The sequence below is a fragment of the Balaenoptera musculus genome, chromosome 2 (assembly GCF_009873245.2).
Source record: "Balaenoptera musculus isolate JJ_BM4_2016_0621 chromosome 2, mBalMus1.pri.v3, whole genome shotgun sequence".
NCBI classification, from domain to species: Eukaryota; Metazoa; Chordata; class Mammalia; order Artiodactyla; family Balaenopteridae; genus Balaenoptera; species Balaenoptera musculus.
The window spans coordinates 1068745-1096650 of NC_045786.1; the positions used below are offsets into that span (position 1 = coordinate 1068745).

The 27906-nt window shown below is 40.3% G+C and overlaps 1 protein-coding gene across 6 annotated transcripts in view; it reads left to right on the forward strand.

Annotated features, from left to right (window-relative positions):
- WAC (WW domain containing adaptor with coiled-coil) overlaps window positions 1-27906 on the forward strand; it is an 81832-nt gene that overhangs the window by 32376 nt on the left and 21550 nt on the right. For 5 of the 6 annotated variants that reach the window (XM_036842365.1, XM_036842369.1, XM_036842364.1 and 2 more), the window contains exons 4-7: window positions 14197-14303; window positions 20312-20427; window positions 21022-21134; window positions 25076-25384. In XM_036842365.1, coding sequence (XP_036698260.1) covers window positions 14197-14303; window positions 20312-20427; window positions 21022-21134; window positions 25076-25384 — 645 coding nt within the window. The remainder of the gene's footprint in view (window positions 1-14196; window positions 14304-20311; window positions 20428-21021; window positions 21135-25075; window positions 25385-27906) is intronic. The other variant, XM_036842367.1, reaches the window with a different exon arrangement.

Below are 27906 nucleotides of genomic sequence, written 5' to 3' on the forward strand. Positions count from 1 at the left end.
TCCAAATGAGTTGCTTAATAACACATTAACAGTTAAAACCCCCAAATATATTGATGGACCAAGGAGCACACACCCAACACACACTGCTAACGTACTACTCATTCATGTGTAGGTTTCCTACTGTGTTTCAAGTGATTAAAAAAAAATATGGATACTATTTTTGTTGAAGTTGGGAGATGAGCATTACTGGGCTTATTGTACGACTTTTTTCGTATGTTTAAAGATTTCCATAATAAAAAGCAAAAAATATATAGGTGCCATTTTAGAACACACTGTATAAACATAAAAGGTGGAAGTACTTACTTTCAATAATTAATTTCAATAATTTAAAATTGATAATTTAAATGAGTATATTAATTTGTAATTCTTCTGCAGAATTAGCTAGCAAAACATTCTTAACAGACTGCATCTTTACAGTTGCATGTGTAAAAGCGCCAATATTTTCTTAAAAAATAAAGACGTACACATAAATTCCTACCTTGAATTTTGGATAGTCGTCATTTCTTTTTAAATGATACTGTATGGAGCCCAGAGGTTCCAAGAATGTGACTGGGCTAATTATTGTCCTTAATCCCCCACTATCCCCATGGCAGGAAGAGCGGCCCGTGTTGGGGTATTGGGCTTCCGTTCATGTGTCTGTTTTAGAGTCTGCTGAGAAACGCAAGCACCGTTGTAACTATGTGCAGGGTTTATAGCGTGGCATGACAGGCAAGGCTCCCTGTGCTCAGGGAGCTTCCCTCCTAGGGGAAGAGACACGATCTAAAGTAGACGAACAGGATGATTTCCTGCTGAGGTCTGTGCTCTAAAGGAAATGCATTATGATTTGAAAACGGTAATGGCAGGAGAGAGGGAGACAGGTGTAGGAGGTGGTCACAGAAGGGTCTTTTAGGGGCAGCTGAAGGATGAGCAGCCAGCCATGTAAGCAGGAAGCTTTGTGGCTTGAAGGTGGGGGGTATTAGATAACCATTCCTCTAGAAAGAATCCTCTTAACCTCTTCTTTAGTCTTTTACGTTATCCTTAAAGATGCCTGCTTGGAATCTGCTTTTTCATGGTGCACCTAGCACTGTTCAAAAGCACCAAAAAAAAAAGAACCTCAAAAGCAAAAAATAGGTTTTAAATTATTTATTTTGACAATCCTTTGTCCAGAAGATAAAAATCTGTTTGTTTTCTTTTTTTTTTTCCCCTTAGTTTGATTTCCAAGGCCCTTGATGTCTTTAGCTTAACTTAGCTTTATTCCCTTTTATCTCATTTGGGAACCTCGTGTTCCTGTCAAACTAGTTTTACTCATTGCCCTCTGAACCCTTGCCATTCTGTGTTTACCTCTTTTTATGCCAGTTGCTCATATTGTTTCCCGTGACTGAAGTTTACTCTCTATTTCATTGTACCCAGTTAAATCTCTTAGATCTGTATAGTTTCTGTTACTATCTTAGTGTAACTGAGAGTTTTAAGTGTATGAAACATTTAGGACATGGCACATACTTGAAGATTCCTTTGGTCATTTTTCATCCTTTCATAGATTGAGTGAGCGGTTACCATGAGGCTTCCAAAGTTAAACTCTGCCACTTCTTGCTCAGTTGATAAGAGTCAGGAGGTGAAAATACTTGGAGAGAGACCTTTAGGCATGCCAGCACCTGCCTCTCTTTCTGTCTCTAAAGGCATCAGCTTGGGAGGATACTTAGTTTTTCAGTTGCATTGTTTCCTACTCTCCCTTTTAGAATCTTACGATAATTTCATAAATTAACTGAAAATGCGTGTTGTTTTCCATACTAACTTATATTTTTCTCTCAAAGGAATGCATTCTGTCCTTAGGCTAGCCAGTCAGCTAATTTAAAAACAAGAAAACATAGGGAGCAATGTGAGATGTAGTCTTAATTACATTGCATAAAAATAACTGTTAAGGACAGTTGTGTGCTGTGATGGGGGCTTGTTTTTAGATTGAGGGATCAGGGAGGGCTTTTCTAAGGATTTGGCATTTAAGATGAAACTTGAAGGATGACCTGAAGAAATAAGCAGACAAAGAGTGGGAGATAAGTGGTGAGGGGGTAGAATGTATGAAGGATCTAGGGTAGGGAAGAACTGGGCATATATTCAAAGAACTGAAAGAGGCCAGTGTAGCCAAAGTGTAGTGAATGGCTTCCTTCTGTACTCATTAAAATTCAAAACACATGTCACGATCTGAGATACATGTTTAAAAGATTACTTTGTTCTGTAGAGAGTGTTTTGAAATGGAGATAAGCATGATAGTGGGAGAGCAGTTAGAATATTACGGTGAACCCAGCGAATTTCTGCTGGCGTCAGTAAGGAGGAGGAGATGGTGAGGCCAGGGTTAAGTCTGCATAGGCACGTGGTGCTCACTGCCTGTTTGCTCTGCGTGTTCGCAAACCACGTGCCTGAGGTCACTGCAGAGTTGAGAGTCATGTGTTGGTAAATTTTTTAGGCAAGTAGGAGTATAAGGCGCTGAATCTTGAGGGCACAGGCAGTTTGAAGGCTGTAGGCTTTTATGGTTACTTTGTTCATACAGCCCTCGTGAAGAGCTAACAGAAAGGAGGATAAAAATCTCCCTCTAAAGTCTTCATCATCCCATAGTGAAAAGTCAGGTGGCAGAGGTCAGGAGAGGCCGCTGACGTTCATAAGGTGGCATTTCAGATCTAGTTGTGACTCTTTTGCAGCCCTGCACACTGTAGACCAGCACCTTATTTGGCAGGTGGAGATAACTGTAGAAGTTCCATGACCTCTTCATTTTTCAGTAAAGTAGAGACAAAATCTTGACTGAAGCCCAGGTTGCCTGATTGTGGCCTGATTGAGTACTCTTCACTGAATGAGTGGTTCTCAACTTGGTTAGCCCCAACCTCCCCCTCCTGTAAAAAAAAAATATATATTTTAAATGTTATTTAAAAAAATTGAGATATAATTCACATACCACGCAATTAATCCCCGCCACCCCTCCACCCCCCCCCCCCCCCCGAAAAAAACCTCCCATACCTATTAGCAGTCATTCTCCATTTTCTTCCCTTCCCTGCCCGCTCCCAGACCACTGATCTACTTTCTGTCTTGATAGATTGTCCTGTTATGGGCATTTCATAGAAATGATTCTGTGTGGTCTTTTGTGATTGGCTTTTTTCACCTAGCATGGTGTTTTTGAGGTTTGTCCATGTTGTATCACGTACTTAATTCCCTCCCCCCTCCCCCAGGTTAAAGTTTATTCACTAACGATAATTCTCAGCCTTTAAAGCACATTTAAGTTTTCCGTAAGACAGTATCATATACAGCTTTTTCCAGGTTCACATGACCATGCAAGATTGTTTATTCAAAGCATCTCATAGGATTAGAGTTTGAGAAATGATGACAGACTTCTGTCTAAGCTAGACAAGTAAAAGTCACAGGTAAGGTATGGTAGACTTTTTTTTTTTGGTAACACTTTTATTGATGTGTAATTCACCTCCTGTACAGTTCACCCATTTACAGTTGTGCAGCCATCACCACAGCCAGTTTTAGAATGTTCTTGTCATCCAAAAAGAAACCCTGTAGCTCTTACTGTTCCCCCGCTCCCCTGTGCCCGCAGCCCTAGGCAACCATTCATCTCCTTTCTGTCTCTATAGTTGGCCTATTAAGGACGTTTTATATAAGTGAGATCCTACAGTATGTTGTAGTCTTGTTACTGGCTTATTTCACTTAGCATACTAGTTTCAAGGTTCATCATGTTATAACATGTAGCAATACTTGTTCCTTTTTGTTGAATAATACTCCATAGTATAGATATACCATGTTTTATTCATTTGTTAATCATTTGTGGGACATTTGGTTTGTTTCTGTGTCTTGGCTGTTCCGAATAGTGTGCAGTGAACATTTGTGGACACATGCTTTCATTTCTCTTGGACATGTACCTAGAGGTAGAATTGCTGGGTTATATGATAACTCTATGTATAACTTTTTCAGGAACTGCCAGACTGTTTTCCAAAGCAGCTGAGTGCTTAGATTCACAGCAGCAGTGTGTAGGAGGGTTCCAGTTGCTCTACATCCTCATCAACACTTGTTAAGTCTGTCTTTTTGATGGTAGCTATCCTGATGGATGTGAAGTTTTATCTCATTGCAGGTTTAATTTGCATTTCCCCAACGGCTAATGTTGTTGAGCATCTTTCCATGTGCCTTTTGGCCATTGTACGTCTTTGGGGAAATTTGGGATGTTTCACTCTTTTTTTTGGCGGCACCATGTGGCATGCGGAACTTCCCTGACCAGGGATCCGAACCTGCGCTCCCTGCAGGTGGAAGCGCGAGGTCTTACCCACTGGACCACCAAGAAAGCCTGTTTCACTCTTCTAAAGTCTGGTTTTTCTTTTTTATTGAGTTGTGAGAGTTCCTACTGGTAGAACCAGATAAAAGTCCTTTGCATAAGATTTGCAAATGTGTTCTCCCATTCTGTGGATTGTCTTCTTATTGACACAGAGTTTGAAGCACAGAGTTGTTAATTTTGACAAAGTCTAATTTGTTTTTCTTTTTCATTTGTTTTTTTGGCAGTATTTTACACCTGTATTTTAAGAGTTTTACAGTTTTTGCTCTTACATTAATTTCTGTGATTCATTTTGAATATTTGTGTATGATGTGAGGAAGGGAGCCAACTCAGTTTTCTTTGTTGCATGTACACCTTCTCAAGTATTTTGTAAATTCCCCGTTTCTAGCCTGTAGACAAGCATGAATAATATATGCTACTTGCACATGTAAGAGTAGGAAAGATAAGGGCAGCTTCAAAGGAAATAATGTTAAATGTAATTTTCACAAAGTAGTTTGTATCACTGTGTTGAAAATATTTAGCATATTCATTTGGGATAAACATACAGGACAGCAGTACTATTTTTTTTTTAAATTTATTTATTTTATTTATTTTTGGCTGCGTTGGGTCTTCGTTGCTGCAGTGAGCTACTCCTTGTTGAGGTGCATGGGCTTCTCATTGTGGTGGCTTCTCTTGTTGCGGAGCACGGGCTCTAGGCACGTGGGCTCAGTAGTTGTGGCACACGGGCTTAGTTGCTCCACAGCATGTGGGATCTTCCTGGACCACAGCTCGAACCCATGTCCCCTGCATTGGCAGGAGGATTCTTAACCACTGCACCACCAGGGAAGCCCAGCAGTACTATTTTTAAAATAGTCTTTATTAATGAAAGTCATTGAGAGCTGTTATCTTTCATTTGTCTCTACTAGTTTAATTATTTTTGGTCCTAACTCTCTTAACAAGGGTGTCTCCTTGATACCATTTCTGTGTAATAAATACAAGTGCAGGTGTATTGTATGGCATTATTGGTGATGAGATTTTTCTAAGTGGTGAACATCTTGGTAAAAGTTCAAAACAAAACTAAGTATAATACAGTTTGGGCAACAGTTACATTCCTAGAAAATTCAGCAGGTTGTATTAAGCAGTATCAGGCTCTAGGCTCCGCTAACTAGAAGCTGATTTTTCAGATGCGCAGCAGTTCTTTGAGAGACGCCCTATGCTCAGTCGTCATCCGTGGCCCCTCGCTGAGTGTCAGCGGTCAGCGGTCAGCGGTCAGCGGGCGTCTTCATCTAGAGCAGTGCTGGCCGGCAAGCCCCGTATGCGGTTTTGAATCTTCTAGTGGCCAGTTTACTGCTATACTGTTCAACTCAAGATACTACATAGTGTAAAAGTATACTAAGTATGTGCTATTTTACACTTCTTTTGTACTAGGTCTCTGAATCCAGTGTGCATTTTACACACGGCAAATCTCAGTTTAGAGGAGCTGCACTTCATGTGCTCACTAGCTATATGTAGGCTAGTGGCTGTCATTTGGGTACTGCAGATCTGTAGGGAGTAACTCAACTACAGGGGACTGTCAGATGCCAGCCCATTGTTGACACGTCATCTTCTCTGTTTCCCCTCTCCCCAGGAGAAAGTCTGGTTAGCTACAACTTTTGCTTTTCACCACCAGTTAGCTCATATGCAATTGGTAAATGGTATCAGTATAAACTGAAGTTGTGTGTTGGTTCATACATGAAATTTTTTTTTTTTCTAGGCAGTGCAAATCAAAATAGTAGGAGTAAGGTTATAACCTTCAAATAGAAAGAAAAAGCCCTCAACTAGCTGTACAGGCAGGACCCCTAAAGAACATTTCAAGTCTGCTCCCCTTGCCTTGCATGGCTCCCCCTGTGTGGCAAGTTGCACTTTTCTTCTCTGTCCATTTGGATTGTAGCCTCAGTGCTCAGAATTTCATTTCCATGTTCTCAACCCCAGCAGTTTAATATCCCCTGAAGCAATCTGCAGCCATGCTGAGCTGCTTGCCTGTGCTGTTCAGGTTTTTGTTAGTGCTCTGGCTGTGGTAAAGTTGCATAGTTTTGAGTGATTTGCTCCTACCCTATTTTTCCCATAAAACTTTTAGTGTGCAGTTTTGCAGAGTTTAAGGTTTTTCAGGAAAACATTTATTATGTTACGGCAGAAATACCCATTACAGATACATGACTTCCTTTGTGAAATCCCTTTATTTTTAAATATTTGTGGTCTCTGGTTTGAAGGGCTGAGAGGAGGACACTTGGAATGAAGTGCAGTCTGGATATGGACCACCAGAACCATCTTGACCGAGGGAGTGCCTATTAACAATTCAGGTCTGGAGGTCCCGTCTCATGTCGTGTGAATCACAGTCTCTGTGAAATTCAACTTTGAATTCGACATTTTTTAATAGACTGAAGTTTGAGGTCCACTACTGAACCTTACTCAGTCATGCCTATCATCTGCTTGTGTTAGTTTGAATAGCAGTTCGGAGTGGTGGATGTACTTGAAATCTTTCATTATCATTATAGGTGTACCTTACGTGTTGTTTCCAGTTTCTTGGAGAAGGCATTAAGACTTAATTTCTAAGTCTGAGGATGTAGTAGAGAATTCTAGTGGTTGTCTTGTTCTGAATAAGGACACAAATGCCATAATATTTTACCCTTGAGTAGAGTGGAAACTAGTTTCACCTTTAGAAAAGCTGGTTGCATTTCCCAGCCTTGTTTGTTTATATAGAATTGTATATACTTCCCACTTGCCACCTAATGTCCAAGTTCCCTTATTCTAAATGCCAGGGCAATCTAATTGCTTAACGCCCATTTCTTGCTGAGTTAGGTGAGTTTTGCTACATTTTTTGGGTCCATTTCCCGTAGTGCTCTCTTAGGGCTCCATCTTTCTCAGACTGTAGGTTATATCCTTCTCACCCTTAAGATCTACCTTCTGAAGTTCAGAGGATGACAAGTAGGAGGGATTATTCTGCCTTTGAAGTAGTGAAGATTCTGTCAGGGAAGAAGTCAGCATCGTACATTGTTATGTTAACTCTCTGTCTTAGATGAATACTGTCCAGTCCCGGAGTCAGCACACTTTTTCTTAAAGGGCCGGATAGTGAAAATTCTAGTCTTCCAGTCTGCATCCTCACTGCCACGATGAAAAGAGCAGAAGTGGCTGTAGACAGTACGTAAATGGCTGGCTGCACCGCACACCCAGCAGGTTGTAGCTTGCCGATCCTTGTCTTCTAGTCTGGTACTCGCATCCAGTCATGTTGCCATGTCTTCTTTTCACGTCTGCCTTGGGTTGGAGCTCCGGACGGGAGAACTTTGCCCACTCCTGTAGGTTGATCAAGTTGCAAGGATAAACATAAACCGCCCCCCGCCCCCCCCCCGCCTTTTGCCCCCTCCCAAAAGCAAGACCCCAAGTAATTCTCAGTAGTATCCCTTTCTGAGAAGTCTTGAATACTTGCTTCATCAGTCTTAACTTTAATTTTTTAAGCTTGGTTTAAATGTGTATTACTTAAAACCAATTTTATCCACTTATCCACAAATTCTACTTTTCTCAAGGAGATAATTTCTGTTTCTTTAAAGTAGCAGGCCTTTTTCTTGGTAATGTAAAGAAAGCATAAAGGGCACCAGACATATAAACAGTTTTTGCTTCCATTACTTTGTTGGGCCAAACAGCATCTACGAGGTGATCTCTCACCAGCATATATGTATGTAAATCTCTGGATTTAGCATTGAAAATCTGAGTTCAAGTTTTATGTATGGCTCTACTTTTCTTTGGATATGTTACCATCCTCAAATCACTTACTCTTTCTCTCAGCTTTAGACTCTACATTCTACTGCTACTGCTACTGCTACTGCTACTGCTACTACTACTACTACTTTTAAAAAAAAACCACTTCTGTTCTTATCCTGAAACATACAAATCCATCCATCATGGAATAGGATATAAAAATTTATGTGAGTTTTTAAGATAAAATAGGAGTTTTCAAAGAAATACTGTTTTGTAGCACTTTAAAGGTATGGCTGTACAAAGTCATAACCATCATCATTGCTCTGACCTTGTTTTCCTGCTTGCATGTTACTTCATTTTGGAAAGAACTACATGGAGAAATTAAAAGCCTCAGTGCTTTTAATGTCTCCCTTCCCCCCGAGTGCTTTGGAAGATAATATAAACTGTAGCTTTTTAAATGGACAGTTACCTTTGTTCAGCTTATCATAGTCCTGATACTCAGAGGCAAAGCTGCCCTCCTTCAGTTCTGAAGTGCATCCTTTGGGCCCTGACCTAAAGCTCTGTTGCCTGCTTCATCATGCTTCCTATAAAATCTTTTACTTAGTTTGGATTCTTAAGAATGTGAGTTTACTCCTAGTCTTTCAGTAAAATATCTGTATCTTACTTTTGCTCCTCACTTTTTTTTTCCCCTTCTTTTTGGCCACACCTCGTGGCTTGTGGGATCTCAGCTCCCTGAGCAGGGGTAGAACCCGTGCCTTCAGCAGTGAAGGCACAGAGTCCTAACGACTGGACTGCCAGGGAAGGACGTCCTCCTCACTTTCGGAAGTTAACAGTTGCTAGTTTTGCGAAGTGTTCTAGATAAATCTGTTTCGTAGAATGTGGAGTCTAGTCCCCACTCAAAAAGCTCCTGTTTCTGAAATCTCAACTCGTAGTGTACAAGTATGGTGTTGTAGTAGCCCATATTACTGTTCCTTTTTTATTTGCATGCAGCTGTAAAGCTTGATTTTTTTGGAAAAAAAAAATTCATGAGTTACATCTGAAAAGTGCAGATTTTGGCATAGAGCAGAGATTTTCTTTAAAGTCTAATTTGGAGTATTGATTTTTCTTTGTAACTGAATGTGTTGGGGTCCTCATACCGCCCCCCAGGTTTGGTGATCCTCTTAAGAGGAGTCATAGGACCTTGATTACCATGGCTATGACTTACGAACCATGAAAGAATACAAAATGTAGTCAGCAAAGGGAAAAGGCATCTGGGGCAAAACCTGGAAGACACCAGGTGCAAGCTTCTAAGAATCTTGCCCCAGTGGAGTCACACAGCAGACGCTTCATTCCTCCAGCAACGAATTGGGACAACACTGGTGAAATGTTGTCTACCAGGGAAGCTTATTAGAGATTTAGTACCCAAGGTTTTTATTGGATTTGGGTTCTTAGGTAGGCATCTCTGCCTAGTTTGTACCAAAAGTCTGGATCCCCAGTAGGAAAGCAGGTGTTCAGCCTAAACCGTATTCTCTGCACAGCAGCTTAGCCACAGGCAGCCACTCTTGCCAGTTACTGTTGTGGCAGTCAGTCCTCCTGAAGAGTCACTGTGCCAGCCAAGGGCCAACTCCGCAAGCAGGCTTTTCTAAGGACTGCAGTCTCAGGTTCCATGTTAACTTTCCTGTATGCTTGAGCTTATTCTTGACTGATTTCTTCTTTCAGTCGTGTTCATTCTTGAAGTGTTTATTGAAGAATTCATTGACTACTATATTAAAAAAAAAGTTTAGGGTGTTTTACATAAATACATACCATCCAGCAAGATAAATTTAAAAGTAAGTAGATGAAGAAACCATCAGGCATCTCAAGCAGCGGTCTTGCTGGGAAATTTCCTCTCTTTTGTCACCTACATTTTGTTGGGCACTTAACCCCCTTTTGTCTTTTGTCACATCACTCGCTTTTTTGGGTCTGAATCTGCTTCTAGTTTCCCCAGTAAGCTGGGTCCTATCCAAGATTAAATCTCGGTCATTGCCTTTTCTCTTGCCATGCCGTTACTTCATTCTGAGCTCGTAGTGCTTGTTTATTATATTCTATGTGCATCTCCTAACTTTCATGTTTTTTTTTTTAATTTATTTATTTTATTTATTTATTTTTGGCTGTGTTGGGTCTTCGTTGCTGCACGCGGGCTTTCTCTAGTTGGTGGAGAGCAGGGGCTACTCTTTGTTGCAGTGCGTGGGCTTCTCATTGCAGAGCAAGGGTTCTAGGTGCGTGGGCTTCAGTAGCTGCGGCACGCAGGCTCAGTAGTTGTGGCTCGCGGGCTCTAGAGCGCAGGCTCAGTAGTTGTGGCGCATGGGCTTAGTTGCTCCGTGGCATGTGGGATCCTCCTGGACCAGGGATCAAACCCGTGTCCCCTGCATTGGCAGGCGGATTCTTAACCACGGTGCCACCAGGGAAGCCCCCATCTTTTTAATGGAAGAGACTTCCTGATCCACTTCTAAATTCCTTTTCCTCCTCATTTCTTTTTTTAAGTTACAGTTGTTAGTTTTGCTAAGTGATCTAGATAAATCTGTTTCATAGAATGTGAAATCTAGTCCCTATTCAAAAAGCCCTTGGCAGAAGACCTTAATAGACATTTCTCCAAAGAAGATATACAGATTGCCCACAAACACATGACAGAATTCTCAACATCACTAATCATTAGAGAAATGCAAATCAAAACTACAATGAGGTATCACCTCACACCGGTCAGAATGGCCATCATCAAAAAGTCTACAAACAATAAATGCTGGAGAGGGCGTGGAGAAAAGGGAACCCTCTTGCACTGTTGGTGGGAATGTAAATTGATACATCCACTATGGAGAACAGTATGGAGGTTCATTAAGAAACTAAAAAAGAGTCATGTACCACAATGTTCATTGCAGCACTATTTACAATAGCCAGGACATGGAAGCAACCTACGTGTCCACCGACAGATGAATGGATAAAGAAGATGTGGCACATGTATACAATGGAATATTATTCAGCCATAAAAAGAAACGAAATTGAGTTATTTGTAGTGAGGTGGATGGACCTAGAGTCTGTCCTACAGAGGGAAGTAAGTCAGAAAGAGAAAAACAAATACCGTATGCTAACACATATATATGGAATCTTAAAAAAAAAAAAAAGTTCTGACGAACCTAGGGGCAGTACAGGAATAAAGATGCAGATGTAGAGAATGGACTTGAGGACACAGGGAGGGGGAAGGGTGAGCTGGGACGAAGTGAGAGAGTGGCATGGACATGTATACACTACTAAATGTAAAATAGATAGCTAGTGGGAAGCAGCCGCATAGCACAGGGAGATCAGCTCGGTGCTTTGTGACCACCTAGAGGGGTGGGATAGGGAGGGTGGGAGGGAGACGCAAGAGGGAGGGGATATGGGGATATATGTATATGTATAGCTGATTCACTTTGTTATACAGCAGCAACTAACACACCATTGTACAGCAGTTATACTCCCATAAAGATGTTAAAACAAAAAAGAAACCCTGTTTCTGAAAATTGGAATCCATGATCTCAAACCCTGCTGCTGCTTTATCAACTAAGTCTACTGAATATTCTAAATCCTTTGTTGTCATTTCAAACAATCTTCACAGCATCTTCACCAGGAGTAGATTCCCTCTCAAGAAACCACTTTCTTTGCTTATTCATGAGAAGCAATTCCTCATCCATTCAGGTTTTATCATGAGATTGCAGTAATTCAGTCACATCTTCACCTCCACTTCTAGTTCTCTTGCTGTTTCCACCACGTCTGCAGTTCCTTCCTCCATCGAAGTCTTGAACCCCTCAAAGTCATCCGTGAGGGTTGGAATCAGCTTCTTCCAAACTTCTGTGAATGTTGATATTTTGACCTCTTACCGTGAATCATGAATGTTCTTAATGGCATCTACAATGGTGAATCCTTTCCAGAGGGTTTTCAATTCACTTTACCTAGATCAGTCAGAAGACTCACTGCCTATGGCAACTATAGCCTTATGAAATGTATTTCTCAAAAAAGAACAGGAAGTTGAAATGAGCCTTGATCCATGGGCTGCAGAATAGATGTTGTATTAACAGGCATGGAAACAACACAAATCTTGTCCATCTCCATCAGAGTTCTTGGGTGACCAGATGCCTTGTCAGTGAGCTGTAATATTTTGAAAGGCATCTTTTTTTCTTAGCAGTAGGTCTCAGCAGTGGGCTGAAACTATTCAGTAAACCATGTTATATAAACTGATGTGCTGTGATCCAGGCTTTGCTGTTCCATTTACAGAGTGCAGGCAGAGTAGATTTAGCATAGAGTTCTTAAGGGCCCTGGGATTTTCAGATGGTAAATGAGCATTGGCTTCAACTTCAAGTCACCAGCTGCCTTAGCCCCTGAGAGAGACAGCCTGTGCTTTGAAGCTTTGATGCCAGCCATTGACTTCTCTCTATGAAAGTAGCAGAAGGCTCTTTCATCTACATTGGAAACCTGTTGAGTGTAGGCACCTTCATGAATGGTCTTAGCTGGATCTCCTGGGTGACTTGCTGCAGCTTCTACATCAGCACTTGCGGCTTCACCTTGCACTTGGATGTTATGGAGACGGTTTCTTTCCTTCAGCCTCATGAGCCAACCTCTGCTAGCTTCAGAGTTTTCTCTGCAGCTTCCTCACCTCTCTCAGCCTTCATAGAATTGAAGGGGGTTGGGGCCTTGCTCTGGACTAGGCTTTGGCTTAGGGGAACGTCGTGGCTGGTTTGATCTTCTGTCCAGCTCACTAAAACTTTCTCCACATCAGCAGTAAGGCTGTTGCGCTTTCTTCCGTGTGTTCACTGGAGCAGCACTTTTAATTCTCCTTCAAGAACTTTTCCCTCGCATTCACAACTTGGCTAACTGTTTGGTGCAGGAGGCCCAGCTTGCTTCCCGTCTTGGCTTTCGACCTGCCTTCCTCACTGAGCTTCACCATGTCTGGCTGTTCATTCAGAGTGAGAGACGTGTGACTCTTCGTGTCACTGAGCACTGAGAGGCCATTGCAGGGTTATTAACTGGCCTCATTTCAGCATTGCTGTGTCTCAGGGAAGAGCGTGGCCCGAGGCGGGGCAGGCGGGGGCCGTCGGGACACAACAGCCTTCGTCAGTGAGGTCTGCCGTCTCGTGGGGGTGGTTGGTGGTGCTGCAGAACAGTTAGAGTAGCATATCAAAGGTCACTCACCACGGATCGCTGTAACAGATAGAGTCCCACGAACAAGTCTGAAATACCGCAGGAATTACCAAACTGCGACACAGACGCGGGGTGAGCCGGTGCTGTTGGAAAAGCGGCGCCGATAGATGTAAGGTTGCCACAGACCTCCGATTTGTTAAAAAACCCAGTAACTGTGAAGAGCAATAAAGCAAAGCCCAATAAAACAGAGGTGGGCTTGTAGTTGTTCCTGTTGATTGAAATGGTTAATTCTTATTCATTTCTTCTCATAACAGCTCTGGTTCTGACTGCTAATTAATCTCCAGGACCACTGGACCATCTAACTTGCTCTCCCCACTTCCAGGTTTTGTTCATTGTCTCGTAGCCTCCATACCACTTGCCAGCTCAGTTTTGGGGGTGGGGAGTTGAGTTGTGTTACCTTGATACTGAAAAACAAATACGTGGAATGGAGTGCTAACAATTAGACTTTTGTAGTGGACCTTTTTGTATCATTAATCAAGTGTGGATATTTATATCTTGGTTTTTCTTAAGACAGTAGAAACCGTCATCACTGATGGTCTCTGAGATGTGTAGATTATTCATAAAACTCATGAGTTACTTTTAAGCAGTTTTTAAGAAGCGTTAGTCCTGTTGTGAGGAGGTACGATGCCATCCATCTTCATCATCTTGAAAGCAGGCACCTTCCCTGAAACTTAACTTTTTGAAAACTTCATACTGTTTTAGTTGAAATGTGGCAAAACTTAAAAGAACAAGTGTGGAAACTGTTTAAGAAGTTGAAAAATAATTGCAAAAACGTACTGGATAATTGTGATTTCTAGTTCTCTGTCAGTTGAATTTTTTTGCCTTTTTCTCTCTGTACGTTGTGTCTTTATTAGAACTTTTATTTTTAAAAAAGCTACAAGTTGCTAGAAATGATAAAAATGAGGTTTTGCAATGATGAGTTAGTGATATACAGTGGTCTGTAGTCTGATAGAAACCAGTGTAAACATCAAATGTGACTTACAATTCACTTTGCTTTTTATTTTTTTCAGGGACCAGTTACTCTCCCCAAGAAAATTCACACAACCACAGTGCTCTTCATAGTTCAAATTCACATTCTTCTAATCCAAGCAATAATCCAAGCAAAACTTCAGATGCAGTAAGTATATAAACATGCCCAATTTTGTGTTTCTGGAATATGTTGCCAAAAAGATTTTTTTTAAATCAAAGTTGATCTTTTCTTAACGCACTTGAACTAATGAGCTGGCCTTATTATTTGAACTGAGCATGGTCCAAATATGCCATCTTGGTATTGTTTCACCAAGAAATAATATTGTTTGCATTCCTCTATGGAGCAGAATTTACCATTGTGATATTTGAGATACAAAGAACTTTAGATTGTGAAACTTGTGGCTTAACTTGAGCTTCTTCTTTTCATAATCTATAAACTTCTGTTAAAAAAAAAAATTCTATAAATTTATTGAGTTTCTATTTGTATTACATACTCTACAAGACACTAGTGACATAGAGGTCCGTCTCCTGAAAGGCATGAAACCCAGTGAAGAATTGTAGGTATTTCTAGAAATGAAGTAATTGTTAATGAAGTAACTGTTACTCAGGTTGAACTTTTTAGAGTCAAGGTGCAAACAAAAGTTTTAATACAGTCATTCAAAAATAAGGTTTCAATTTCCCAGGCATATGCTAGGTTGTTGATGTATAGAACTAAGAAAATGTAGCCCATCTTAAAGGAACTTTTGGGCCTATGGTGGAGACTGAAAAGTAAACCATTAAAATGATGCATGTTAATGTTGCTGGGGAGCCCTCAAGAGGGGGGGCTGCAGCCTGGATGAGGAAGGTGTGCTGGCCAACAGACTGACTGTAACCCACGCAGTGGAAGAGGTTGGAATTTATGTAGCATGGAAAGGAACAGCACCTACAAAGACATAGAAATATGAAGTAACACCACATGTTTGCAGAACACGGATTTCGATGGTGTGGAAGAATGTCAGGGGCTCAGGTTACAGAGAGAAATGGGGCCGGATTACAAAGCATTCTCTGCCTTTCCAGGGAATATGAACTATATGCAAAGGCAGTGGTGAGCTACTAAAAGGGTATAATCAGTGAAGTACCATATTTGCAATTTAAAAAACATCAGATAGCAGTGTGGAAAATACATCATAGGAAGGAAGAACAGCTAGAAGGCTATAGACGTGTAGGTTGAATCCAGCAGACATTGCCTTGGTTATTCAGGTGATCATCATACCTTAATCGGTATTGAAAACCCTTGGGGTTTATTATTATTTGTCTCTTGTTGAATCAGTGTAGATACTACATTTCCATAGAAAATTGAGACATCAGTGATTTTCATAAAAATTTTAGAGCAGTTTTAAATATTAGGGTCAAATTAGGAAAACAGGACTCATACCGGTTATTTTAGCATAGAGAATTTCAAATACAGGAAAGGAAAAGGAACATGTAGTGATTACCCCTGACGGCTGGGAGCAAAAGGAAGAGGTTGGGGTTATCAGAACCCAGTTGCTGAGAGGAGGAGCCTTGCACAGTTGGTGACGGTACCTCTGCGAGGTACGATGAAGCTGGTTCTGATTCTGGGTTGAGAGCTGGAAACTGGAACCTGCTGCGCTGCAAGGCTTCTTCCTCCTGCCTTTCAGCCCTCCTTTAATGCCTGGTACTGGCAGAATCTAAGAGGAAGCCAGCTGGCTAAACAGAATGTAATTGGCGTTATCCCAGCCTTAGCATCACAGAATAGAGAAAGGGTGGTATCGAGACTGAGACAACAGCTTGATGAACCTTCACAGGTGTTCTCATCACACTACTTGTGCTGAGTCATTTTCACTAAGACATATACTCAGGATTTTGCAATGAATATCTCTGTTTTTGTGAAAAATGGCCCCATTAAATTAACAGGCTAGCACTAACCTAATGTTCCCTTTATTACTGACAATTTAGATTTGGTATTTGCTATTAGGACAGAGGCGGGCCATGTGGACATTGTTTCGGTGGAAAAAATTCCTTGTTCAGGGAAAACAGTTTCTGATTATTTTGATTTTCAAGAAATGGATTGACATAATGAAATCAGAAAGAATAAATAATGGGCATCAGATAAATTTGAAAGATCCAAATTCTAAAGAGTGTCGGGACTGCACTGTGTGAGTGGAAACTGAAGACGGATTAAATGTCATGTGTTTTCAGAATCAGGGTTCCCCTTTCTGTAGATTTCAACTCTAGGTATATAATTAACCTCAAGTAGTGGTCTTTTTCACCATAGTGTACCCAGGGGGAATGACATTTTTACAAACTATAAATTTAATGTTACCTGAGAGCCTGGCTTTTGAACATTTCTGAGGGTTACTTGTAAACTGACTTTGTCCTAAAATCACTTCTAATGGAAGGTTTTTGAGTAGTAAAGTAAAACATAAAGTCACCTTTCATTAATACTTTCATAATGAAAGAAGAGATGAACAGAAGAATATCAGGTAACCCAGGTCAACACGTTATTTGAACCCAGGTTAAAATATGGAATAGCTTTTTTTTTAAAGTGGGTTTTTATTTTCTCTTTGTGCTTTTTAAGTTTTAAATCTGTCTTTGAAAATCAGTAGCAGTATTATTTGGAGTTACGCACACAGATATGTGGTTGTATGGATTTATATTTATCAAGTTAACTGTTGGAAGTCGAGTTGCAATTACCTTGTTTTTTTGGTATGAAGATATTCACATGTAGGCCTCCTTGGATTTAAGTATGTAGCCTGTTGAACGCCGCCTCCTTCCTAACATAAATCATGGTAGGATTGACAGACATCACATAGGCTGCCTTAGATTATGTTACGCATATTCCTGATTTTTTTTAAGAGATCTTTTTATTCAGAGAATCTGTTTATTTAGGAAGAGAAATTTATTTCCATTTAAAGACATTATAATTGGAATCTTCCCTTAAGTATCGTTTACCAATTTAGATTTGCTGGAGGTGCTTTAAATTCAGTCCTAGGTTACTTTGCATTTATACTCCAGCTCCCCTTGTTATGAATTAAATATCTTCTGTTATCAATTAAATATCTTCTGGAGGTTTTAAGTTGGAGGCTCTTCTTCAGATCTATTCTCTGTAACCAGTCTTGACTGAAGATATTCTACCTAACCATAGAACTCTTAGGACTCCATGAAATTCTTTGTTACAGTGAGTGCCATCTTTGATGTTATTTAATAAACTATTCTTTATTAACAGTGCATAATTAAATTTCGGGATTAACACTTTATTTTCCATAGTTTAACTTTGAGAAGAAGTGGTGGAAGTCTGTATTTTGGAGGGAGTAAATAGGCGGATGCTTTTTTATTTAAGAAGAGGAAAGCAGCGTTGATATAAGTTCTAAAAGAGATTTTGAACTGAAAGAGTAGATGGTTGCTTCAGTAACTATTCAGTGCCGTTCTTATAGAGCGGCCATTCCATGCTTCGTAGTCTCAGGGCCTCTTATAGTCATGAAAATTGAGAGCTTTTGTTTATGTGGACTCCATCGTGAGTAACCATATCAAAAATTAAAACTGATAAATTTGAAAGATAATTTAAAAATTGTAAAACTATTACATGTCAACACATGTAATATATTTTTTTGAAAAATAACTTTCTATTTTTTTGAAAAATAGACATTGAGCATCTCTTTAAATGCCTGAGTAGAGAGAAGATACCTAGAATTTCATAGTTGTTCTACCTTCAGTCTTTTGTGATATCAGATTTCCCATAAAGCCTCTGAGAAAACTCCCCTGTGTTCTTGTGATAGAATGAGGAGGAAAAAGACAAAATTTGTCTTAGTATTATTACGAAAATGGTTGTGATTTTGTGAATGATCTCGGGGTCCCTCAAGGGTCCCTGGGCATCACTTGGCAACTGCAGCAAGCCTAATTTAGAAAACTTGAAACGTTTGCAAAACTCTTGTTGAATTCTTAATTTTAGATACCTTTTTTAATCAGGGAACTTGAGACTCTAATCTATAGCATGGTGACTGTAGCTGGTGACACTGTATTGTGTAATGGGAACGTGCTAGGGGAGTAGAGCGCCAGTGTCCTCCCAGAAGAAGTGCCTGTGAGCGAGGTGACGAGACAGACGTGGTCATCGCTACTGTGTGCGCTTTAGATGTCTTACAATTTTATCTGTCAGTTATACCTTAGTCAGGCTGAAAAAAATACAACCTGGGGGGGGGATTTAACACCTGCTGTTGCATATCAGCATTTAAAAACATTACCCTGTTACTTAAGGGTTTTTTCCTTAACCTTTTTTTGAGGATAGAAGTAGGGTGGAGAAGATGAGCTTAAGTTACTAGTACCTGATTGCAGTGCTATACCTGGAGCACATTCTGTCAAGTAAGACATTAACTAGTACTAACCTAGGGTTTGGAGAACCCATGCTCTTCAAGGTTCTGGTCTTTGAACTTTGAACTGTCCTGGAGGTTGTGCCAGAGTGGACATTGACCGCCATGAGATACACTGCCTCGTTGAGCTGTGGTAGTGTCTGTCCTGAAAGCAGGCCTTCGGCTTGGGAAGCAGTGTGTTAGCACGGTGCGCCCTGACCGGGGCTCCTCGTCTCTCCAGACAGGCCACAGTCGGCACAGGCGGCACTTTGCGGGGCACGGGCTTAGACCCTCCGCTCTACTCTGGTGGCCTCTGTCCCCTGCCTCAAACCCCCTTCTGCCTCTCCAGACCGAACTAGTAGCCCCATGTGGCCACTTGCCCAGCAAACCACATCTTCCAGATACATCCATAGAGGCGCTCAGTGGGCATGCTGATTTAGGTCTAGGGAGTGCTGGGTGGTGGAAGAGAACCTTTTGAACTTGGCCTTCTGTGATTGGCTTTCCTGCAGCCTGGCAAAGCCTCCTGGAAGCTAGAGGGCTTGAGAGTTAACTCTCCACTGATCTTTAGAGGTTTGGAAGCACAGGGCTGATTTCCAGCAGCTTCACGATTTTGAGACACCAGCCTGAGAGCATAGTCTGCCTCATTTCTTCAGCTGTCCTCAGGATCCTTACGGCATTTCCAGGATCGGTATTGACTTAGTGGAAGTAATAGATGTCCAGAAACCTGAGTTTTGATCCTTTCTTGTGCCACTGATTACTTTTGTGACCTGTGGACAACTTGTAAGTTCTCTCAGCTTGTTCCTACGTGGTAGATTAAAGAAAGCTGGGTGTAGGCAGTACATAAGAGTCCCTTTCCTTAAGCTTTAAAATTGTGTTCCTCTGCACTCTGGTGAGCCCAGAAGGAGGATGGGCTGCCAGAGTATAACCTTACTTCATTTTAGCCTCAAAGCTCCTTTGAAAACAGTAAAATTCATGTAGAAGTGTACTTGGGGTTCTACCAGATTTCCTGGAGCTGGTGCAGGCACTTAAACATTACTTTTGTTGAGGTTAGTTCCATGAGAACTGGGCCTTTCAGATATTTCTAACTTCATTATAATTTTACAGTGCCTATGAAATTACTAGCAAGAAATTACTGTATCTGAGAACTTTCGGAAGACAGACCAGTTTTAGTTACGGGGAAATGAGCAGCACCGCCGACCCTGTGTGCTGTGGGAGACAAGGTCTAGTTAATACTTGACCCAGCTCGTGGATTTCGAAGTGGAAACAAATCCATAGCTGCTAATTAGCTTTGTGTTTACATTAAAGCTTTTTTGTGTGTGCTTTTTTCCCACTAAGTAACAGTGAATACAGGCAGGCTGTTCTCTGTCACACTCTTTGTGATTACTGTTGTGCCTTATAGAGTGTTTAGAACTGATGTGCTCTCATGCCATCAGATCAGTCAGTTGAGAGTGGCTTTTCCATGTGACTAGATTTCAGCAATTAAAACTGTGGTAATGGGGGGCTTTGTAATGCTTTTCTAAAGTCACTATGATGTTAGTTTCGTGTCATTCTTCCTGTGCCTAATACACCTTCTAATCTGTTTAATTTGATATTTTATAGAGTTTTCCATTGTTACCCTTGAAGGTTTTCATAGACTAGGGTCTCCTAAGATATATATGCAGATAATTACATCTTAGACATCTTAGATCAGGGCACTTTTATCTCAAGTCTTTTTCCATATGTATGCCTTGAAAACCATTGACCTTCTTGATATTTCATACCAAGTGATTCAATTGTATTAACGTTTTCTAATTTTCTAAAATGTGTTTTCAAGCCTTATGATTCTGCCGATGACTGGTCTGAGCATATTAGCTCCTCTGGGAAGAAATACTACTACAACTGTCGAACAGAAGTTTCACAGTGGGAAAAGCCAAAAGAGTGGCTTGAAAGGTATTTGCTCATCTAACTGAACAATATTTCTCGCTCTTGGTTCTACAGGCTGACGTCTCAGGGTGCGAAACCTTCTAAGCTCAGGCTTCTTAGTGCGATGCTCACCACTCCTTCATTGCAGCGGTTGGCCCGTTGTCTGTGTTTCCCGTAGTTTCTCTTTACCTTGAAAAGCAAAACCAGAAAAACTAGGACAGATGCGCAGCTGTCCCCAAGGGCCTTGTGAACAGTCAGTGTGTTTATGTAATTTAAAAATCTATATTAATCTGTAATCTATCATACATCTTCCCTATAATTTGTATTAGAAAACTTTATCATTCTTGTAGGACAATAATATGTTTCCTTCATATATGTAGAATTATCATTACAGAGTTTTGGTTGTAGGGTTAATGGCATGTAAATACTGGGTATAATATTGCCATCAGTGAGAAACATTAATGTTGTTTGCTATATCCCATGTCCCACACCAGTTGAATGATATTACTGCCTTGTTTTTTTATGTTCCGTATACAGTTTCTTTGAGCATTTGACCAGAAGTGTTAAATGTAGATTCATTGTATCTCTTGTAATTTTTATGGGTGTATCTTTTATTTTTAGAGAACAGAGACAAAAAGAAGCAAACAAGATGGCAGTTAATAGCTTCCCAAAAGATAGGGATTACAGAAGAGAGGTGATGCAAGCAACAGCCACTAGTGGGTTTGCCAGTGGAAGTAAGTATTAATTTCTTTCTTTGAACCAGTATAATGTTTGATTCATTCCTGTAGTTTGTTTACTTTACAGATTTATGTGCACAGCCGTTTATATAGGTAAACTAAAAGAAATAGAAACATAAAAGGTTTTCTGTGTTCGGTCTGTCCTCTTAACGTGCATCGTTTTGTTCTTGAAATGGTGCACGTGGAGGTGTCCATCACTACCCGTGATGGCTCTAATGCCGCTGAGTTGGTGAAGAAGTAAGATTTCATGCTGTGGATTGACCAGAGACCCCACCCCCATTTACACTGGTCACTGAGAAACCCGCTGGGTTTCAGTCCAGTAACTGAACAATAGCCGCACACAGAGAGTGACGTGAAGTGCCTGTCTTCGTCTGTGTTATCAGCAAGAAGCTTGTTCATCCTTGTATCTGGAAATGCGTTTCACCATGATCGTAGATCTGTGTGTCGTCTCCATACTGTGGGCACCTTCAGGTTCTTTTGAGGTCAGATTTTGTCCGAGTTGGACAATATGGGTAACATACATTTATTTTTAAGTTCAGATAAAATTTGAATTTGAAGATTTTACTAAATATATTCTATTCCCAGTGGCTTGTCTTGCCTAGAATAAAATTTAAATGCCACATAGAATTCTTAGGCTCTTCATCAAATTTTGAAGTTTTGAGAATCTTTCGATGTGTTTTGGGAATTCTTAGACTTAAGCGTTTGAATTCTCCTTCTGTAACTCAAAACAAAAGAGTAGGGTTATATTTGGTCCCAGTGGAGGATATTGAATTTTTGATGGGAGAAATTACTTAAGATGAAACAAATAATATAGTTCTGTAGGACTGAATGTTTAAAGTATGTTCCCTGGAACATTTAACTTTTTATGTTAGTGAAATTGTACCTAATTCTTAGAAAATAACAGTGGTTTAAAGCACTGAAGTTAGGAAATTTAAGAATATTGTATTTTGAGACAGAAGACTTGGGTTGTAATCCCATTTCACTTAATATCTTAAGTAACTGTGACTTTTTGGCGAATAACTAAAAATGAGAGGTTTTCCTTTCCAGGTTAAGAAAAATATAGTGCCCAGCTTGTGGTCCTCCTGAACAAATTGTGGATATCCAGGAAGAGTGGCTAGATGAGTGTAAAAATAACGTTTTTTGGTTATTGGGCCAGGCCTCTCCACGTAGTGGCTGATGGTTCCCAGAGAAGAAAAGATCAGAGCCTAGTATGTTTGTTCTTTCCAAAATAACCTAGTCACTCGTCCTCTCTTGGGGTAATTAGAGGTCTGATAGAAAAGTTGATGGAAGTGAAAATACTATTTTTGGCTGCTTAATAAAAATCTTTAAGGAAATAAAATCAGAGTTGTGGTTTCAAATTATCTGTGTACATCTTTTTCTTTCAAAAGGGAAATCAGTTTTTTCTTTCTTCTTTATGATTTCAGAAGTTAGGCATGTTTGTTATTAAAAGTAGAGAGAGGGAAAGTATTTTAATCTCATGACTCAGGAACACTTGGAGACATACGCTTTTTTCTAGCTGCCTGTGAAAGTATATAAAAACTACATGTGCATGTATTTTACACCAAAAATAGGATTGTATGTTACTGTTCTTAACCTTTTTCTTCTGTTCAGTAATGTTTCAAGGATATGGAACTTCCCTGGCGATCCAGTGGTTAAGACTCTGTGCTTCTACTGCACGGAGCGCGGGTTCAATCCCTGGTTGAGGAACTAAGATCCCGCGTGCCGCGTGGCGCGGCCATAAAAAATTAAGAAAAAAATGTTTTCCAAGGATTTGTTTCCTTTTGCCATTTTATAGTGCAACGTACGTTAACTGCATGGTGTCCCGGTTTTGGACGTGCCCCCATTCGTAAATAATCCTCTCTCCGTGGATACCCGCGTGGTTTTTAGCTTCTTCCTGCAGTGAACAATGCTGTTGTTCCTATTTCTGCCCACTTCCCTGATTACTTCCTTAGCTAAATTCCTAGAAGTGCAGATGAGGAGTCGGTGGGTCTTTGTTTGTACTGAAATGTACTCCTTTATCACACTTCTTGAGTTTTAAGTAATGTTTGAGAAAGGGCTGCAGCTGTATTGCTGCTACTTTTTTTTTAATTGGTCAACTGACTGTACTTGGCGTGATAGTAACAATGGTCACTAGGCACTGAAGTGCTTAACTTTGTGTATCCAAAAAATGCTGCCAGAGTCTCCTATGTGTCTGGTACGTTGGTGTTCATGTAGGGTAGGGCCTAAAGCTCTGTTGTCCCGAACAGCCAGCTAAAGAGGTGTGCGTGTGGAGGGGGCAGGGAAGGTTGGGAACATTTCATACATAAAGAGGTAAAGGTAGGAAAAAAGATTCTTAAAGAGCGTTTTTGTGTTTCGGGAGTTTTGGCAATGTAGCAAACAATATCCACAGTTTGACAGTGAAGTTGTAGGGGTAAAATTTTAAATTTGGTATTACTGCTGCTGTAATTGTACTGGCGTAGTTGTATTATTGATTATTTTTATTACCTTTAATCGGTGCCTCACAGACTGATTGCTCTGTGGTTAGAGAAACTTTAACTTGGGTTCCTCAGCAGTGGCACGGATGGCGCTTGGGGTCAGGGAATGCGTGTGGATTCCATCCTGTGTTGTAGGACGTAGAGCATTACACCTGGCCTCTCCGTGCCAGCCCCGGTAGCACACCTCTCCTCGCCCAGTGGTGGCACCCAAAATTGTCTGCAGATGTTTGCTGAGTGTTCTTGTCGTGGGGCTGTGCGGATGGAGTCTCTGCTGAACGGCGTCGCGTCTCGAGTCGTGAGCAGGAGAAAGCTGTTGGCGCCATAGCGCCCTCGTGTGCTGTAACGCTCTGCAGTGTCTCTGCTGCAGGTGTGCGCTGACAACTTGAAAACTGCTTTGCGGTTTAAGCCTACTTCCTTCTTTGTGCTCTCGTGCTCTCTAGACTTGGAGGAACCATGAACTGGAAAAAACGACACAGTATTCAACAGGGAGGGCATCCTTTGGTAATATCATTACATATCATGTGCTTGAATCTTAAGGTGTTTTTCTCCTTGGAAGTTGCTTTAATCCTTCAGTTACTGATGAGACTGTTGTAATTTAGGCTGGAGATTTTTTGACAAATACATATTTTGTTACTGTGATTGTTGAAATTTTCCTTCTTTTGTACTCTTTTTGCGGAAGCAGAAGTACTTTTGAGTTTAAAATATTTTTGTGGCTTTAAATTGGGAGAGGATCTGTTTTTAGCATGACTGATAATACCGGGTATATTTTTCTGACGTTGCTGCAGATGTAGGGCTGCTGTTTTCAGATGGCATTATCTATAACTTGATTTTATAACTAACTCTGGTATTTGTTAGCATGATTAAAAATATGAATTGATGTGCTTATTGAATGCAGAGTTCTTTATAAAATTCAGCCATCCCAAAATGAGGTCATTTAAGCCCTAGTACCAACTACTTTAGAGCCCACTAATTAGCTACTTCAGTATTCAGAAAAATCAGGCTAACAACAAAGTAGTATTCCTTTGTAGTTGAACCACTGTGGATAATTCAGTCAATTGTTAGAACCAAGATCCATATTTTAAAAGAATGGACCTTTTCTATTTTTAAAATAATTTTTTTTTATTTGAGTAAAATGTTATACCTCTCCATATATTGATCTTTTAAAAAATGTTCTGTTTGAACCATGGTGTGGTTCTAAAGAATCCCCCAAAACTAGTAGCCCACTTGAAATCTCAGTATAGATTAAGTACTCAGAGTTGAGCTAAAATTCCTCTTGCAGTATTGGAATATTTATATGCTAGTGGTGAAACTGCAGGCGCTACCTGGGCTTGCAGTTTTATAAAAAGATGTTAAATACAAGTATGTTGGTAAATTGGCTGATGTTAAAGACAGGATTCTAACGTCATCTTTTTTCTTCCCCTTCCGTCATTTCCGACATCTCTTTTTCTGAACTCTGAACTAAAGTGGAAGACAAGCATTCCAGTGATGCCAGTAGTTTGCTCCCACAGAATATTTTGTCTCAGACAAGCAGACACAATGACAGAGACTACAGACTGCCAAGAGCAGAGACTCAGAGTAGCTCTGCGCCAGCCCAGCACCCCATCAAACCAGTGGTCCCTCCAGCTGCTGCCCCAGGCTCTGTGCCTTGTAGTCCATTCACGCCGCAGTCTGATCACCAGCCAAAGAGATCATTCGATGCTAACGGAGCATCTGCTCTCTCAAAACTGCCTACACCCACATCTTCTGTCCCTGCACAGAAGACAGAAAGAAAAGGTATGCCGTTATCACTAGATGCTGCACGTTGAACTGTAGTTCCTTGAGTTTCTGATTATATGACATGATTTCCGTTAGCTTAAATAAGACGCTTAACTATAAATTCTTTTAAAAAGTCTTCTAGAATGTTACTGCATAGATTTAGATCTAGAGTTAGCCATATTTAGCTTTTTTCTTTTTCTTTTTAATTACGAAGCCTCAGAACTGTTTTTTGCCTTTGACACTTTGAAGTCAGTGCTTAATTTATAACAGTTAGTAATGGATACAATAACTTTTCACAGCTAAATGACTGTCCCATCATACTTGTATAAAGCAATTTTTGGTTTTTGTGATAATTATCTTCATGATATAGTTTAGAAATTGTCTCAATTTTCTATTAACATTTAATATGAATAGAGACATTTAAAAACTTGTCATTTCCGCATACATGCAACTATTGGTTTCACTTTGTGAATTAGAAAACTGAGTTGTGGGCCATAAGATAAGGAGTCTTAATGTCTGAATTATGAGTTAAGTCTGAAGAGTAGAAGTTGAACTTTGCAACCCAAATTGTGTTTATCCAACTCGGTGCTAATAACCATAGAAGGTTCAGAAAAACTGTGGCAACCACCACTTGGGGGGCAATGCATAATGGAAGAAGCAGGGTGATGGGATAAGCCTATTTCATAGACCAGCCACAGTCCCAGACTTAACCCAGTTTTGAGGAGCTAAGGAAATTTGAGAAGCATTAAGTAAATAAATCACCTTGGGTAGACCCCTTAGCAGATGAATTAGCAGATTAGCATCAGTAAATGTTGAGGAATTTTTATGTCCTTTGGGTTTAGGAGATGCTATGTGGACCTAATGAGTCTTTAAGCTTTTACTCTATTGTCTGACTCATTATTTCACATTGATTTGACTTGTTGGCAAAGGATTTAAGTAATTAGGTTTCTTTTGCTTCTAGTTTGCTCTCCTTTTATGTATGTTGTTTGAATTTCCCCTGTAGCAGTTGTTACACATTACTAAACATACTTTCATCATACAGTGCATCATATATAAACAGGTGATTCCAGATGTTGTCAGATTTCCCAAAGATGGCTTGTACCAAAATTCATATGCACAAGTCGTATTTGCCCTGATGCGGAATTAAATTTACAAAAGGGAATTCCTGAGAGAGAAAATCTGAATTAATGCATTAACTGTTAGTGTAGTAATACTTTCTAAAGGATGTTTTTGGTTTTTCAGTTCTGCTGGTTTTATTTTGGTTACAGAAAAAATTTATTTAAAAAGCACTTCTCAGTTTGAAAAAAAAAAACAACCTTTGACCTTCAGAAAGATCTTTGGTCTTTATGTCATATTACCTGTTGTTCGCGCTTACCTCCTTCTTGGAATTTTTTTCTCCCCTGACTGCTGGTGCTGCCGTTCAGTCCCCTCGCTCTCTTCTCTTCTCGCTCCGTAAATAGCAGTGGAGCGCAGTCTTCACTGTGGTTTGTTCTGTTTTCTTGCCCAACATGTCCTCTTTTGCTGGGTAGCAATTCTCATGACTACCTTGTCTACATAAGTGACTCCCAAATCTTTGTTTCTAACTCACACACGTCTGCTTCCTTCTCCAAGCAGTTGGTATTTGTTAACATCTCCCCAGAATATAGTGTGTCCCAAATTCCTCCCTTTTCCCTCAGTTTTTAGGTTCTCAGTGACAACACTATCCTCCCAACCATTCCATGTTCTTCAACATTCTTGCCCATCCATCCATCAACAAATCTTGGATTCTTCCTCCTGTGTCTTACCGGCGTGTATCGTTTCGCTCTCTTGTTATTGCCACTGCCATTATTGAGACTCAGGTCATTGCTCTTGAAATAACCTTCTGATAACTGCTGTGCTTCCTTCTACCCAGTCTATCCACTGACAGTGACATCATTGTAAAATTTAGATAGGATGGTGTTATTTCCGTGCTTAAAATTTTCTAACGGTTTTATCCAAAGGAAAAGCCCATACTTCTCAGTAAGATGATAGCAAGTCCTTGACAGTCTGGTTGCAGCCTGTCTTACTAGCTTGATCTCCAGTATTTCACTCTTAAACATTCCCTGTATAATTCATCTGCTGCAAACTTGTACAAAGTTTTTTAGATCGTGTTATGCTCTTTCATGTTTTGATCCTTTGCTGAAAAGGACATATTCTTTCCTCCATTTCCATTCTGTTGAACTCAGTACTCTTTCTTTAAGGGCCAGCGTTGATGTCCTTAGGTTCTCAGTGTCAGTTAACCTCTCAAATACTTTGTTTTTTTTGTCTGTTACTGCACTTACCACTTTATAATTTTAGTTCCTTCAATTAGACTATCCTGTGTAGGGTCAGACGTTATGATTTGTTGCATTTTGTACTTTTTTCACTCCCTGACCTCTCCCTCGAAGCTTCAAGCACCATTCCTGACAAACTTAACGTAATTAAAGATTAACTGTGTACCAGGTTTGGTGCTAAATGTTTTGTACACATTTTAGGTTATTCCTTAAAACGACATTGTGAGGGAAAGAATTGTCTTCTTAGAT